Here is a 17,645-nt window from a genome sequence, read left to right on the forward strand (position 1 = left end):
GTTTGCATGCTACATAGTTTTTCCATTTAAAAATATGTGGGTTGTTTGATTATGCCAGAGTAGTTACAGTCAAGAACCCACACATATTTATTTTTTACTTTATTTTTTACTTTTTGGCCACACTGCACAGTATGTGGGGTCTTAGTTCCCTGACCAGGGACTGAACCCGAACCCCCTGCATTGGAAGTGGGGAGTGTTAACCGCTGGACTGCCAGGGAAGTCCCAAGAACTCACAGATATTTTTGCTGAATGAACTTAAAGATCTTTGTCCACTTTTTAAAATTCTCTTGCAGAAACTACCACTCTGTCAAATACTACATTTACAAAACAAAACATTTTTCTTTGGTGAAAAAGGAAAAACTCCCATCGTTCATTTAACCAAATACTCATAGTAGTAAACTTTGTCTTTAAAACAAGGAGGCTTGTTACTGAAGTTGCGTTTGTTTTTTGTTATACCTCTGGTGTTTGCTTTGATTTTTAGAGGTTGAAGGGAGTGTGCTCTTTCTGGGAGATCAGTTCATTGCAGTGAATAGGTCAGTATTTGGCAACATGTCTTTTCAGGCCCTTTCTAACCCTGAGATTTTATGAATCTATATTTACCTTTGTCCCTGCTTTTTCCCTTTAGTGACAAGAGCAGGAATCATGTAGGGGAGAGCTGGAGAGTGAACTGGGCTACAGTTTAGGAGGAGGTGATGGGCGTTGAGTGAGAGTCATACAACATATAGTTGTTGACGCAAAGAGGTACAGTTACTGTTGGCTCCTTCTCCGTTTTAATTTTTTAATACTCAGTACATTTTCTTAATTGTAATTATTCTTTTGTAATTAGGGAAAAAAGAAAGAAAAAGCTAAACCTGTAGATTAAAAGTTTTTAGAAGTCACCTTCTCAAGTACCTTGCTCAAAACAGACAATCCCTGAATTCTTCAAGATGGGCCTATATTTAAGTCATCAAAAAGATGATTAAGAAAAAGCTTTTTAAAAGAACTTTTGTGGAGAGAAGTTATTTTTCATGGGGTTAGAATGTAAGACTTATGTTTACTGACTCATAAGAAGCAGTTTCCTGAAAGATGAAATTTCCTTTGGTAGTCAGATCAGATAGAACTTACGATAGATACTTCATGTCCCTTGGAGCTGGGACAGTCTTATTGATCCTTTTATCATCAGCTCCAAATATACCATGAGCCACACTAGGTACTCAAAACTTGTTTTCTTAGCTGAACCCCAGTACCCATTCTCAAGGGAATAGTGGAAACAAGATAATCCCAAGTGAGAGGAGTGAATTTTTGTTGTGTTCTTTTTCATCTATTCTTCAAAATGTCCCTTTTCAGAAAATGTGAAAATGTTTTTATGTGTAATACATTGGAAGCACAGGCATTGACTTTGTACCTTAAAGTTGGAAGAAATGAAATTGATATCCCACACAGTTGTGAAATGCCAAAAATAAATAGAGCTGAAATGAATTAAAGCCCAGTATTCAGAAAGGCCAAGTAAAAACTTCAGATCAAGGGTAGCTATAATTGAAAGGGTCCAAATAAGTATTTAAACCCACTCCTGCTGGAACTGCTAAGATTTCTGAATTTCAAATTGGCATTTTATGTTTGACAAGGTGACATTGTATAAGGAATGTATTGTAAAACAGTGCTGTATGATAGGAAAATGATTGAATGTAAATATTTCAAGATGTGGACCACTGTTCAAATGTTATCATAAATCTTTGCCATTGTTTTAGGGTATAACTCTTCATGCATATATGAGCTGAATTGATAGCGCCAGCTCATAGGAGGGAAATTATCAGCGAGTTTCTGCCTCGCTGCTACTACTAGTGTGATTTGACCACGGAAGTATCCTATTAGGTCTTTGCCATTATTATCATATGCTCATTAGTACATAAATGGGGAAACCCTCTTTTGAAGGTACTACATCTGTCATTGCTCTTATCCTGTTCATTGAGTGGTCTGAAGTGTCACTGTTATGTGAAATTAGAATGGGCGGAGACAGTTTGCACTCTTAAACTTCGAAAAGGAAAGAAAAAATCTTGAACTGTAAGGTTAACGATCCTTCCATTCTTTGTAGGTTTGGAAGGTTTACGGTAGCTGCTCTTCAGTCCAAAGTAGAACAGTATGAACGTGAAACCAGTCGCCTCAAGAAAGCCCTGGAACGAAGTGATAAATATATAGAGGAACTAGAATCTCAAATTACACAGCTAAAAAATTCAAGTGATGAGAAGGAAGCTATGAATTCCATTTGCCAGAGAGCACTTTCCACAGATGGCAAGGGGAGCAAAGGCACCGAGGAGGATATGGCATCCAAGAATCAAGGTGATGGTGCCAGAAGGCAGCTTGGCTCATCAACCTTGAATTCACACCTGGCAAAACCTTCTAGCAGTTCTGTCAGACAGGAAAGCACCAGCAAAACAGAACCAAATTGTTCTAAGAACAAAGACTTATATCACAAACGGGTGGAAATAATGTTAGATGTGACAGATACAAGTATGGATACTTATTCGGAAAGAGAATGGGGTAATAAGCCAAGTGATTGTGTATCCTACAAAGACGAAGAACTCTATGATCTTCCAGCTCCGTGTACTCCTTTGTCCCTTAGTTGCCTTCAGCTCAATACGCCAGAAAATAGAGAGAGTTCTGTGGTCAAAGCAGGAGGTTCCAGAAAGCACTCAAACCATCTGAGAAAATTGGTGTTTGATGATTTTTGTGATTCTCCGAATGTTTGTAATAAAGATTCTTCAGAAGATGATAGAAGTGAAAGTGAAAAGAAATCAGAATGTTTTACTTCCCCAAAGACGGGGTTTTGGGATTGTTGTTCCACGAGCTATGCCCCCAGCTTGGATTTTGAAAGCTCAGAAGAGAACACAATAGCAAATTGTGTTGGAGAAATTTCTTCAAAATTGAGTGAGAAATCAGGTTCATGTTTATCCAAGAGGTTGAATTCTCTCCGCTCCTTTGAAATGAATCGGACAAGAACATCCAGCGAAGCATCAATGGATGCAGCTTACCTTGACAAAATCTCGGAGCTGGATTCAATGATGTCAGAGTCAGACAACAGCAAGAGCCCTTGTAATAACGGTTTTAAGTCATCGGATTTGGATGGCTTAGCAAAGTCATCTCAATGCAGTGAATTCCTTGAGGAACCAGATAAGCTGGAAGAAAGAACTAAACCAAACCTTTCTAAAGGTTCTCTAACTACTGATCAGTTAGAAAATGGAAATGAATGGAAACCCAATTCTTTTTTTCTCCTCTCTCCATCGGACCAGGAAATGAATGAAGATTTTTCACTCCATCCCAGTTCTAACCCAGGAACCAATGAAATCAAACCCCCAAGCTGTTTGTTTCAGACTGAGTTTTCCCAGGGTGTTTTGTTAAGCAGTTCACACAGGCTGTTTGAAGATCAAAGGTTTGGGTCATCTTTGTTTAAGATGTCCTCAGAGATGCATGGTCTTCATAACCACCTTCAGTCTCCTTGGTCTACTTCCTTTGTGCCTGAAAAGAGGAATAAAAATGTGAATCAATCAACAAAAAGAAAAATCCAGAGCAGCCTTTCCAATGCCAGCCCATCAAAAGCAACTAAAAGTTGACTCATTAGAAAGGTGTCATTTATGTTTTTGTCCTGAGAGGAATGTAAGAATTTAAAGTTAGTTTTTCCCCTCATAAAAGCTCTATACCATTTTGAATTGATAATCTTTTGTCAGGTGTCAAGTCAGAATGGTGGATTAGCCTGTACCCAGGATACTTTTGTTCACTTTGAAGAGTTTAGTCTTTTTCATTTTCATCTGGGGATCTTTTTGACCAGAAAAGGTAGGGTGAGAGTTTCTTTTTAATGAATATTATACGTATCTGGTTTGGGTATATTTTGTTTTCTTGAATCTTGATTTAACTATTCAGGTACAATGGCCTATTAGTAAGCCTCAGTTATCTTCAGAACTTGGATTTTTAAAATAAAACTTTTGGTGTTGGCCATATACTGCTCATAAGACACTTGAGTTTCTTTAAAGCTTTTCCTAGGGTGGAAATTATTTTGCCTGCCCCTTTTTATTTATGTAGTGATAGCCTAACTTTTATTCAAGGCCATGATGGAGAAATAGCACTCGAACCTTAGGCCAATACTCATCTACTTTGATGTATATGTTTGCATTTTTAACATTGTGTTCTGTCCAGTTTTTGTGAAAATGTGTTGCTAGTATGAAAGAATACATTTTCTATATGAAAATACTTGTTTTATGTCAGGTAGCTTTCATTCACTTATCTTTTTGTGTGTGTTGAAAATCAGAAATTGAGCCTACTTTAGCAAGAAGTCATGGAACAGTTGTGTTTGGAGGAGCCTAAACATGGTAGCTTCATCGTTTCAGATATACAGGTGCAGAAGCACTCATTGCCAAGTTCTTGATCCACTTATGTCCCAGGGGAACTTTCTTTGGAGTGGTAAAGTTCTTGTTTGCATGTTACTGTTCTTCATGGAAACTGTATGCATGGTAGCATTCTTGCTTGCACTGTTTTCCTTACTTAAGAAAAAGAAGTTTCAGTTGGCTAAAAGATGATCTTTTATGTAGGCCCCAAAAAACTTTTTCATGAAGAGTGTAAAGGGGGTGAGAATAGTGAGCTAAGCACAATTTTTAATTTAGATTCTGAAAAGGTATATTATTCTAAACATGTTTGGTATGCCCATATAGGCCTTTAAAAATGGTTTTTGTGTTAATGACTTGTTTATCTAATGTGCACTGAACGTTTTACATTAATACTGTACTGTTTTACAGTAATACTGCATGCTTTTCTATGTGAATTGAATAAAGGATGTCATAAGCACTGTAATCCTCGATGTTGTCTCATGTTGAATTAGCCTATAAAGACCAGTAAAACTTACCGTTTTTTATTGATCTTTTAATATTTATGGCCATGATGGTGGACTATGGCCTGTGGTCCAAATTCTGGCCTGTACTTGTTTTTGTGAAAGGCCTGTAAACCAAAAATGGTTTATAGATTTTTAACGGCTTTTAAAAATCCAAAGAATATTTCACAACACAGGAAAATGATATGAAATTCAAATTTCAGTGCTTTTAAATAAAGTCTTATTAGAACACAGCTGCACTTACTTGTTTACATTTTATCTAGGACTGCTTTTGCACTGAAACAGCAGAGTTGAATAGTCTTAACAGAGACCATATGGCCCACAAAGCCTAAAATATTTACTATTTGGCCTTTTACAGAAAAATTTGCTGACCTCTGTTATAATAGACTCAGGATTCAACAAAACCATAAAAGTATAAAAAGTCACTTTTGTGATTTGGAGAATCATGACTTCTACTTTTAGAAGTAGTAAGAGCCTTCTCCCCACAAAAAGGCTTAATATAAAGCGTAATTTTTGTTCTATCATTTTTTTTCCAATAAGTATTTATGCATTACTTTGTCTTTATGATAATGTTTAAGCTAATGGATACTTTCAGAGATATTGCAGTTTAAATCTCTTTGACGATGTGGATATGCATTTGAAATTCTATTAAATGTAGAAATCTAACATTTTTCTGAATAGAGTAAATTTTGGGGTAAACCTCACTCTAATTCTGTCTGTAACTTTTTTTTTACTATGAGTGTGTTAGTTTTTAATACAAACTGACACTGTGCCATGGAAATGCAGAGTGTGTAACCTGATTTACTAGTGCCTAACTGGCTGAGGGTGTCTCTATTGGGCCAGAGTATTTCCTAGCTGCTTCAGAAACACTGCTCCATTCTCTCCAAAACAATATTTCATATATTATATTAAATTAAAATAACTGACATTCCTCAGTTGAAGGAAATAATCTGTGCAGGCTGTGATTTTAATGACACATTCTCATTTGTACTCCTAATCTCTTTACCATAATCTGAAATGTCATGACAAATATGGTGGTCTCATTTTAAAATATATCTATTATATATACACACCCTAAAGCAAGACATACTTTTTTTTGAAACCAAGTACTTTGCTAACCTTCATCTCATGTAATCTTCTTTTCAAACTCTGTGAGCCAAGAATTAATTTTCCCCAGTTTACAAATAAGTGAGTTGAGAATTAGTTGTCACACAGCTAGAATAGGATTAGAACCCTGTCTTGGAGCTGGGCCTCTGACTCCAGACCTTGTACTCTTCCTCCCTCATGCATGGGATGCGTGGGAGTTCACATTTATAGGCCAAAGGATGAATGGGTTTGAAGTTTCCAAGGATTCTTTTTAAAATAGTATTTTGGAAGTATTAGCATGTTTCTTTTCAAGTAGCATTTAATTTCTGACTGTGTCCTCGATCTAAGTCTACTACTAAGTGGAAGCTCAGTGATGGGGGTTGTGTGTGTGCCACTTTTAAGTTTATAAAGATTCACATTAACTCTGACATTTAGATGAATTTCAAAATAGCACTAAGGCTATGTTAGAAAAAGATATGCTAGTGATAAAGGGAAAAGACACATCAGTTCATGTCTTTATAAAAACAGTATCTTTTGACTGCTCATCTTTTTAAAATGCTATGGCTAAGAGAATGTGACATGATGTTAGATATTATTTTGACATGACCTTTAGTGTTTATCTTTTAATTTTTAAAATCTTCATCCCATACAAAATGACAAGTCTTTTTCCTGTTCTAATGGATCAACTGAGACTTAAACTGAAAATGTCAGACTTGAAGATATATAGCCCCTTCATTTCAAATCTCTCTGTTTTCTTATAAGTTCGTTTGTATTTACTCTGGTTTGAAACCTCTAAAGGTACCACTGAACAGGGGAAGAGCTTCGGTCTTGATTCTTAAGATGTTTCAGGAACCTGTTTCTATAAACTTGAATGGTTTTCAATTCAAAGTGTAATACATGCACTAGACTTTTTCCCCCCTCACTTTTGTACCTGTGAATGATATTTGTAGAGAACAGTTTAGTTTCATGGAGTGTGGCCTATTTAGAAGGGTTTCCCAAGGCCTCATAAGAAGGTCTTTCATTCCTATTCGCGGGAGTCCTACAACAGTCTTTGCCTATCATGATGTAACCCGATCCTTTTAATAATACTTGGCAGAGAGAAAACCTTTTAAGCAGTGATCTCAGAGTGCATAGCGAACATTTATTGCCTAATTCTCGGAACCCCACTCTGAGGGAGGAAGCTGCAGCTTTCTTTTAAGAACCCATCTGAAGCTTAGGCTTGGATGATCTTCAGTTTGACATGACAGAGGCAGCCTAGAATAAGTTCGATTGAAGCTCCATTTCTTGAATCAAGGTAGATTTCTAGGTCTGCTGTGTCTTAACAGGGAGCAGACCCCCTCTAATAAATGTTAGTTGCATTAACCAAGTAAGTGTGTAGAAGTGTTCGCCTAGTGTGACACATAATTTGGGGCTGTGAACATCCAGTACCCTAGGGCAAAGATTTGACTTAGGCATTTACTGAGACTTTCTGTGAGGAAGGAGGACCTAGTTCTGGACCATTTTAATTCTTATAACACTGGTGAGTAGAAAGGTGTCTGTATTGGGGATAGCGTGGAGCAGAAAGGAAACCAGGCTGCTTCACGGAAGTGCTATTTGTATTGGGTCTTTAAGGATGAATAAGAGTTTGATGCGGAAGAGGACATCTCTTCTGCGCCTGTGTCCGCTCTCCTTCAAGGGGTTGCCTATTCATCAGATGTCTCAGAAGAGGTGCTGAAGGAACCATTCCCTAACATCAGGGCTCCTGATTGAAAAGGTTTCCCGATTGCCCCAGCCTGAGCTGGCAAGTTTGGCTTTGGTCCGCCTCCTCTCTCTGAGAATCCCCTGAGACTCTAGACTCAGCTTCGCCGCCAGGACCGGCGGCCTGCTGGCGAGACTGTGATTCCCAGAAGGCTAGAAGGCTCAGGAGGTGGCAGGGCTGGCCCATCATCTGTCCATTAAGCCGAGGCTTGGCGCTCCGAGGACCGGAAGGCGCGACCTCGCTTCACTTACTGGGTCGTCTTTGTGCTGGGGGTGGGGAGGTGAGGTCTGGCCCTCCCGCCTCGGCTACGATCCCGCTTACCTTCCTCTGATTCCGGCGAGCCCCTCCTTCCCGGATTCTCGAAGCCAGTGCCGCTCCCCCTTCTCCCGGGAGGACAGATCTGCCGGTGCCCCTCTGGTCGGAGTTTCCCGCGTTCTTGAGGGCGCTCTCAGCTGCTCCCGCCAGGGCCCCGCCCAAAGAAAGGGCCAGCTCTGCGGTTTCCTTTCGTTTTATTACGACTCGCGAAACCTGGCGATTAAGACGCGAAACCAACAAAGAGTTTTCTTTCCACCTTAACCTTGCACACAATCCTTTAACAAATTAATTAATCCTAATGAATTAACACTTCATTTATTTAAACGCGCTACAGTCCATGAATTAAATTTTCATGCAGTGATTAAAGGCTGTTAAAATATGCATGATTTCGTTAAAGTTTTATAATAAATCAGGGCAATGTGTTACATGACAAGGCAACTATTTCCCAGTGCCTCGCAAGGGGCTTTGATTTGTGCAGGCAGCGGGGAGGAGGGGCGGCTGGCGGCGGCGCCTGCGAGCTTCGGAGCCGGGCGACAGGACCCAGCTCCGCACTTCGGCGTGTGGACTCGAGGCTTCGCGCTTTCCTCGGGGCGTCTGGACCCTCCTGGGGATCCCGCTCCTGCAGGCCGAGCCGAGCCTGCGGAGGGCGACGGGCGCTCGCCTCTCGGTTCCCGGAACTGCGCTCGCGGGGGCCTAGGGGTCCTCTGCGGTCCTTGTGCGCCAGCGGAGCTGCCTCCCACCAACGCGCGCGTGTGGCCGGGTGGGAGCGGCGGGCCCGCGGCTCTCCGGGGAGAGGAAGGCGACACAACTTCCATCTGGTCGCGTGGGGTCAGGGGCGGGCGTGTCTGTTGTAGAGTTGGTTTGTTCGTTGTTGTTCGTAACCAGGAGACCTCGAAGCCCCTTCTCTGACCAGCGCGTTCTCCCTTTCTGGAAGGAGCCTGGGCGGGGCGGGAGCAGCTCTGATTCCCTTGGGACCTAAACCACAGGGGCCCGGGGCCAAGCGTAGCGGTCCAGCATTGTCACTTGGACAGTGAAACTTGTTCTGGCAACTAGCGGGCTAGGGAGGCCGTGCCCCTGTTAGGACGGAGACGTAGTCCTACATCATCCCTAGGGCTTTCACAAGGTAGGTGGGTTTAAGTCAACCGAGGGGTTAGGGTGGAGATTATATATATATATATATAATATATATAATATATAATGTATTAATATATAATATATATTAATATTATATATATATACACACACACACACACACACACACACACACACACACACACCCCTAGATCTCTACAGATGTAACGCCAAGAGAGATAATGACCGGCAGTGAACTTTATTGCCGCAGCATTCGGATCCCAAGTGTGTGTATCAGGGACATCTCGGAGTGGGGTGCTCGACATCCAGGAAAATGTTCCCAACGGAAGTGGCATTTGAATTAAACGGCTAGAAGAACGAAAACACTGGATTTTCCAGCGGTTACTCGAGAACCTCCTCCGCAGGTCCCAGCTGGGAGCCTCACAGGAGCTGATCACCACCGGCCTCAGTAACTCACCCGCCCCGGCCTTGGAGACAAGCGGCCGCGGATGCGGGGAGAGCCGGGTGGAAAGGAAGGACTGGCCTGTGGGAAATCTCCCAGCTCTCGCCAACGAGAGCGTGGCTGTGAACTCGCGCCTTGGGCTGAGCGGTGGCACAGGGCAGGGCGACCTCCCAGGACGGGCTTGCGGGCTGGGCGGGCGAGGAGCCCAGTGCCCACACCGCGGGAGGGGCGGGGCCGGAATGCGCAAGGGTCAGCGCTTAGAGAGACCCAGGAGCAAAGCTGCCCAGGTTTGACGCTGGCAAGACCGCCAGGAGGGGAAGCGAAAGCACGGCACTAGTCCCTCCTCTGTCCCACCCTTCGGGCAGAGGGTGTCTGAGCGGAAGGGAGCCGGACCTCCCAAGTGCCGCCCCTCTTCCGAGAACCGACACTCCCCCCAGCCCCCCTCCCAATTCTAGGCCTCTAGTCCTCTGCTGGCCAGTTCATTCCCACCGCTTAAAACAACCCAAGCGGCCTCGGAAGCCGGCCGACTCGAGGCTCTGGCGACTTCCCCCGCGCAGGGCGCTGGCTGCGCGGTGAAGCGGCCGAGTTTCTGGGCGGCAGCCGGGAGGAAACGAGGCGGCCCGCATCTGCGAGGAGCAGAGCTCCGTCTTGGGCCGCCCGGGTTTGCATGTTGTTCCAGATCCCCGCGTTTGGGCAAGAACGTGAGGCCCGATCCCCGTCTCTTGTACGCGCACAATCTCCACTCACTTCAGTGCACATTCCTCAGGACCACCGCTCCCCCCCTCCCCCGCCCCCCGGCGTCCCCGAATGCGGATAAATAAATCGGGTTCAAGCCCAGAGGTGGGGCTGGGGAGAGGGAGGCGTGCAGGTAGGGGCTGCTGAGTCCAGAGCTAACTTTCCCCGCGCCGCTTCGGAAGAAGAAAGGCTGCCCAGCCAGTGGCAGCTGTGGACGGGGCGGGGTGCTTAAAGGCGAGCAGCAGTCACCCCCAGCCGGTCCCGCCCTTGCGCTGCGCCTCTCCCGCGGGTCTTCACTCCAGCCTACCAACGTCTGCTCCCTAAGCCCGGGAAAGAGGCGAAAGGAAATGTGAAGTGGGGCCTGCCAACGAAGGAGGAGAAAATTAATTAATGAGGGAAAGAAATGTGTTTCTGATCCAGATGATAGACTCCCTATCCCTGGGGGCGGAAATTCCTTGGAAATCAATAGCTGTGCATTCATTATCTCCCTCTTGATAAAATGCAAAGCTATGAGATCGGGTGAGGCGGAAATCTGTGTTGGTCATTAAACAGGAAGGAAAAAGAAAAAAAGAAAAAATCAAACCCCAACTTGCCCAGGATTCTATGCCAAGGCTCAGACCCCACATGGGCATCACTAGCTCTGGCAGGGGCCATCTAGTTACTGCACTTGCCAAACCCAGAAAACAAAGCGGTGACATTGATGGACTGAGCCCCAGTCCACCACCCTTCCCTTTCACTGCCCTGGGGAGAGTAGGGAAAGGCTTGATAAGGTCCAAGGAAGTACCGGCAGATCTACCACCTTGTCCCACTCTTTAGCCTGGGGCTGAGGCCCAGCAGGGATGTGACAGGATAATTCTCCAAGCATCATCCCCTACCCCACCCGGTATTTCTATACAATTCCCTCATCGCACCTGTCACACCTGTACCACAAAAACACCCCCTTCACCTGTAGCTACCCCACTCTCATAGACTGTCACCACCCGAAGGCAGATGCCTGTATTTTATACCTCACTTTATCTCCAGTGTCTTGCCCTGGCCCAGACTGGTGCTCAGCAAGCATTTGAGGAAGGAAGGTAGGGTAGAAAGTAAATGAGGGAAGGATGAGATAAATGACTTTGGAAAAATTGCTGGCTGGAATCAAGATAGACAGCTCTGCGTGGGAACAGCACGCCCTTCTGTTCCAATCTGCATCTCCTTTTCAGGCAGAGAGGAGACCCCTTCGGTGATCTTCCTGCTTGCCCCCCACTCCCCGTTGGTCCTGGCTTGCAGAACTCTCTTTGTTTTCCTCCGGGCCCTCGCCGTCTGCCTTCTCTTCCTTCCCACACACGTGTATTGTTCTATGGGGTATTTTCACTCTGTGACAAGCACCCTTCCTAAGTGCCAGGGTGGACACAGATGTGCCCTAAATGGGCTTCCAATCCATTAGTGTGGTGAGGGGGTAGTGAGATGGGAATTGTACCCAGGGCCCTATTTCTAGCCCTGGGGGAAAGTGAGACATTCTGAGCAAAGGTCTGAGCCCGCCCTAAGCTGGGCAGGGACTCTGGTTGTCCAAAAAGAAGTGAACTAGGAGAGGAGTCTGGACAAGGTGGTGAAGTCTTGACCTCAGGCCAGGGACCTCCCCGCTGGGTTAATTGGCGCTCTCTCAGTGTTGGAGGGTAAACCGAGATGGGCTTCGGGTACTCAGGGGCTCACCTCTCTCTCTCTCTCTCTCAGAGTCCATCTGGCCCCGAAACTGTGCCATTTGCGTTTGTTTCCCTTGCACTCTTTGGGGTCCCTAAAAGCCAGCGTTTCCCTGGGGGGAGGGGGAGACAGGGTCTAGGCGCTCATCCTCTGCGGGGCCCTTTCTTCCCCCCCACCCCCGACCCGCCGACCCCCTAACGCAGGCGAGCTCAGGGAACCGCCGCGGTGGGTGTCAGGAAGGATTAAGTTAAGCCTGGACACCCGGTGCGAAGACTACCGTAGGACTCATTCGCTCCCTCCAGCGATGTCCTGCTCGTGGTCCATTCCCCGCAGAGATAAAGTTGCACTTAGCACTCCCAAGGGACCGCGTAATGGTTGGAAACGAGGCTCCTTCTCACGGTAGCAAGTGAACATCCTTCTTAACTCCCCTCTCGGCCTGCAAGGGGGTTGGGGGAGGGGGAAAGGTAGAGAGAAAAGAAAAGACAGAAAGAAAAAAGAAAAAAAAAAAGCCGTGGTGACGCCTCTGGGCTCTTCTTGGAATTTGAGTAGGGAGCGTGTCCGCTAAATACGCACGCGTTTATCCAAAGAAAAGATCCAAGCGAACACAAATTTAGGTTTATAGAAATGAGATCTAATCTTTGGCGGAAATACAGACCTCCTTGCTGTGGGAGAGACCAGAAAGATTATTTATCTGATCTCTGCCTCCCCTAAGCAGCCCCTTGCCGTTCTCCAGCTCTCTCGCTGCAGATGTGATAACATCTGGGCTGTTATCACCCCGGGCAAGGGCTGAGTCCCTGGGGACTCGGGCACCTGAACTGTGGTTCCCCGGGGAGGCCCTTGATCTGCCTGCCACATAAGGGCCACATAGCAGGTTGGCTAATTGATTTATTCTTCTTACGTTTTGATTTCACAATAATAAAAAATAAATAAATAAAGGCTGGACCAGAGCTTGGGCCCCGTTCTTTTAAGTTGGTTTGAATTAATATTTTAATCACGCTTTCCTATAAATTGGCTTGATTCTGTTCCCTACTGAAGAAAAAAAATGTGTGTGTACATATATACACATCTATACATCTGTATGTATATCTGTATCTGGAGAGCGGGTGGGGGCTGGTGGTGGGCAAACAAGCCAAAACGATGGAAGGGAAAATAAAGTTCTCTTTAACATCTTATTCCCTTTTCTGTGAAGCTATTTCCTTTTCCTGGAGTTTCCAACATAAAGTGTGTGTGTGTGTGTGTGTGTGTACGCTGAAGAGAGGTAAGGATCCCAGCTACACCCTGTTAACTATTTTTCCTTTTGATTACAAGAAGCCTCAGATCATCCGGAGCACGTTTGAAATGTGGGTTTGTACACGGTTAAAGGAGACAAACAATAAGAGAAACGCACAACTTCATTTCAACAACCAGCCGTTCCCTAGTAGAAAGCACACGCTCCTTGTGGCTCCTAAGTGGCTGTCACTGTCGGTGCCTGACACACTTATAGTCACAACAACAACAACAACAACAAAGTATGCGGAGGAAATTAAATCATATGGAAATCAATAGCATCTGACTGCTTCAAACAAATGTCTGTCACCGCGATTATTCATTCTCCAGGAACCTATTTATAAACCATGAAAGAAACAGGTTCTTGCCGCAAAAGACAGCACCTTCTGCATTTCTGTGTTATTTATACTGCATACAGAAGAATGCGCGGGCATAATTTAACATACAAATGCCCAGCTGTATACATTATATAACAGCTTGTTAGACGTCCCGGAGAGGAGGTGTGCCTAAGTAATGCGCATATATTCAGGGCTTGCGATGAGGGTGAGGGTATGGAGGAGGGAGGGAAACCACCCAGGGGCTGGCGAGCATCTTGTCTTTCTCCCCCTAAAAGGTGCCTACCCTCAGACAATAGCTGGCCCTTTTGATCTTTCCAGACCCGCGATGGGAAAGGTGAGAAGTGCAGTGCGCATGTCCGGGTAGCTACAGGTGCATCACCTGCGCTGTCCTTGCTGGTGGTCACTATAAGAGCGGCTCCCACGCGCGGGTCGCGGCCGGGAGAGCGCGCGCGCGCGCGCGCAGACGCACGGCGCCGCCGAGAGGGAGAGCGCGCGTCAGATAGACGGAGACAGCTGATGCCTGTCAGCACGGCGGGCCCGCGAGCTCTCGCGAGAGCTCCCCGGACCGGCCGCGAGAATTGGGGCTCAGGTGTAAGAGGAGTGCATCCCGTCGGCGCACGGGGCTAGAGCTCTCGGAGAAGTGGGATCGCGAGGCCGGTGCGCGGCGGTCTGCGCGGTCAAAGCAGCGCCGGGCGGCAGCGGCGGCAGCAGAAGCAGCAGCGGCCCCCGGCGCGTCCGCCGCCTCCGCGCCGCCAGCCGCCGCGGCTGCAGCCTCCGAAGGGAGGCCGGAGGAGTCGGCGTGCGCACTTTCCCGCGGACTTTCGGAGTGTTTGTGGATTTACATGCCAAGCCATCAAGATGATGTCCATGAACAGCAAGCAGCCTCACTTTGCCATGCATCCCACCCTCCCTGAGCACAAGTACCCGTCGCTGCACTCCAGCTCCGAGGCCATCCGGCGGGCCTGCCTGCCCACGCCGCCGGTAAGCGCCCCATGCCCGCGGACCCGGCCCGCGCGCCCGCCCCCTCCCCGTCTCCGAGACGCTGCATGTCGGGTGCTGATGTGTGTACAGGTCCCGGTGCGGGGATTTGCGGGCAGGGAGTTTTAGAAGAGTCCCGCTGCGAGGCAGGCTTTGTACAGTGGCGCTTAGTGTCGTGTTCCCGTCGCCTCTGCCTCCGTGTCGGGCGCCGGCGATCGGAGTGGGGAGCGCTGGGGCCAGGAGTCTCGATTTCCGTCCACTCTTTCCTGTTAATTTCATGCCTTGGAAAGGCGTTCTCTATGCGTGTTCGGGTGCGTGACACGGGTCCCCGGCTGCGAGTTACATCTGCACTTCTTCTTTCCCCCTCCTTTTCCGTCTCCCACGCCCGTCCCCGGAATGTGTTCCTGTGTCCCCCTCTCCTCCGCATCTGCCCCTCTCCTCACACTCCCGTCCCTTCTCATCTGACCCCCTGTCTCGTCCCCAATATGTCCCTATTCTGTCTTTCCCGGTCTCCACCATCCCCACCCTCGTCGTTATTATTTTGCTTGCTTTGTGTTTGCCTTTTGCTTGTCGTGCTTTCCGGCTTGTGTGTGGTTGTTCTGTGTTTTTGCTTTTTTTGGTTTTGTGGTTTTTTTTTTTTTTGGTTTGGTTTGTGTCGCCTGCAGCTGCAGAGCAACCTCTTCGCCAGCCTAGACGAAACGCTGCTGGCGCGGGCCGAGGCGCTGGCGGCGGTGGACATCGCCGTGTCCCAGGGCAAGAGCCACCCGTTCAAGCCGGACGCCACGTACCACACGATGAACAGCGTGCCGTGCACGTCCACGTCCACCGTGCCGCTGGCGCATCACCACCACCACCACCATCACCACCAGGCGCTCGAGCCCGGTGACCTGCTGGACCACATCTCGTCGCCCTCGCTCGCGCTCATGGCCGGCGCGGGCGGAGCGGGCGCGGCGGGCGGCGGCGGCGGCGCCCACGACGGCCCGGGGGGCGGAGGCGGCCCGGGGGGTGGCGGCGGCCCAGGCGGTGGCGGCCCCGGGGGCGGCGGCGGCCCGGGCGGCGGCGGCCCGGGGGGCGGCGGCGGGGGCCCGGGCGGCGGGCTGCTGGGCGGCTCGGCTCATCCGCATCCGCACATGCACGGCCTGGGCCACCTGTCGCACCCGGCGGCGGCGGCCGCCATGAACATGCCGTCGGGTCTGCCGCACCCCGGGCTGGTGGCGGCGGCGGCGCATCACGGCGCGGCGGCGGCGGCGGCGGCGGCGGCGGCGGCCGGGCAGGTGGCGGCGGCGTCGGCGGCGGCGGCTGTGGTGGGCGCGGCGGGCCTGGCGTCCATCTGCGACTCGGACACGGACCCGCGCGAGCTCGAGGCGTTCGCCGAGCGCTTCAAGCAGCGGCGCATCAAGCTGGGTGTGACGCAGGCCGACGTGGGCTCGGCGCTGGCCAACCTCAAGATCCCGGGCGTGGGCTCGCTCAGCCAGAGCACCATCTGCAGGTTCGAGTCGCTCACGCTCTCGCACAACAACATGATCGCACTCAAGCCCATCCTGCAGGCGTGGCTGGAGGAAGCCGAGGGCGCGCAGCGCGAGAAAATGAACAAGCCCGAGCTCTTCAACGGTGGCGAGAAGAAGCGCAAGCGGACTTCCATCGCCGCGCCCGAGAAGCGCTCGCTCGAGGCCTACTTCGCCGTACAGCCCCGGCCCTCGTCCGAGAAGATCGCCGCCATCGCCGAGAAACTGGACCTCAAAAAGAACGTGGTGCGGGTGTGGTTTTGCAACCAGAGACAGAAGCAGAAGCGGATGAAATTCTCCGCCACTTACTGAGGGGAATGGGAGGTACCGGGCGGGGCAGAGCGGGGAGCCGAAGGGGCATTTCGGGGGGCTTTCCCCGGGCCTGTTTCCCCCCGGATTTAGAGTGTCCGTTGTCCAGCTTGCATTTGGGGAGCCCCTCCTCGAGCGCTCGCTTCCACCTCCTCTCTGCTCTCCCTGCCCTTACCCTCCCCAGCCTAGAGGACTGGGGTGCCGGGTGTGGACACCAGAGAGAAGGGCGGGGGGAGAAGAGGGAGCATTTGTGAGAGTGGGGGAGTCGGGGGAAGGAAAGCGGAGAGTGGAGGAGGGGTTGTGAGGGGCAGGATGGCTCTGGGGGTGAGGGTGGGGGGAGACTCGGGAAGGGTAGGGAAATCGACTGTTTTTGACCAGAGACACTTATCAAAATCTCCTGGGGACCAAGGAGCTATGTACAAAAAAACCTACCAACCACCAAAAACTAGACAAATAAAGACAAACGAAAACAAAACAGAACAAAAGCAAAGAAAAAAAATGCTTTAGAAATTTAACTCCGGAGAGTCGTGTTCTGCAGCTTCATTCCCCCCGCTTCCTCCCCCCGAAGGAAGAGAAAAAAGAGCACCACGTTATTACTGTCGCCCGGCCCTACACACAGGAACTGAGTCAAAGACCGAACACCAGACGAACCGGAAGGTGAAATTCTGGGTAGCAAAGCTAGTTGTTCTGTTTGTGTGTTTAATTTAATATTTCCTCTAAGTCTCACCTACACCCCATCCAAGTCCTCTTTGATTTATTTTCTCTTTTCCAATGAGACTCCGATGGCTACTCTCCATCGCCAGAAAGTGAGAAGGGGCACAGCTGAAAGGGGCGGCGGGTGGCTACTTGTTTAGGTGAAGTCCAAGTTTTCCAGTGACCCAGCCTATACTCCTGTGGCCTGATAGGTCAGATGGGGGTCTTTAGGGAGAGAGAGGCATAGTCTTTGGGCTGACTAAAAAGCAGAATTTAGAGGCTCCGAAATAAATATTTTATTCTAGGAAAATAGAACAATTTTAACCCGTTTTTTACTCTTTCCATTTTTGCTCTCATATCTAAGATCTAGAAAACAGACCATTTCAAACTAAGTTCCCCGCCCGCCGCCACTCATAGAACTTGCTTGCCCTTTCATTTATTTTTCTGAGTGGCTTATTTTAAACTGTCTACTTTTCCCCCCCTGTTGATTCAAATAGATTGATGGGGTGGCAGACAGTAGGAGAGATACGCTGTCCCATTTTCTCCACAGAACAGGACCCATCTTGCTCTTCTAGGTCCCCTTTCTTCTCCCTTGGAGAACATGAAATCATTG

General features: G+C 48.4%; 2 protein-coding genes across 2 annotated transcripts in view; both read left to right on the top strand.

The window, feature by feature from the left end:
* Positions 1-3,587, top strand: part of OBI1 (ORC ubiquitin ligase 1) — a gene marked incomplete at its 3' end in the record, with an annotated part of 43,622 nt that extends 40,035 nt beyond the window's left edge. The window contains exon 6 of the mRNA XM_079721700.1: positions 2,072-3,587. Within this exon, the coding sequence (XP_079577826.1) occupies positions 2,072-3,587 (1,516 nt within the window). The remainder of the gene's footprint in view (positions 1-2,071) is intronic.
* A 10,818-nt stretch (positions 3,588-14,405) lies between these two features.
* On the top strand, positions 14,406-16,342 carry POU4F1 (POU class 4 homeobox 1; the record flags this gene model as incomplete). Its single annotated transcript, XM_079721819.1, has 2 exons — positions 14,406-14,528; positions 15,191-16,342. 2 exons carry the CDS (start codon positions 14,406-14,408, stop codon positions 16,340-16,342), a joined length of 1,275 nt encoding a protein of 424 aa, XP_079577945.1.
* Positions 16,343-17,645: the final 1,303 nt, after the last annotated feature.

Source organism: Hyperoodon ampullatus, assembly GCF_949752795.1.
Source record: "Hyperoodon ampullatus genome assembly, chromosome: 16".
NCBI lineage: Eukaryota > Metazoa > Chordata > Mammalia > Artiodactyla > Ziphiidae > Hyperoodon > Hyperoodon ampullatus.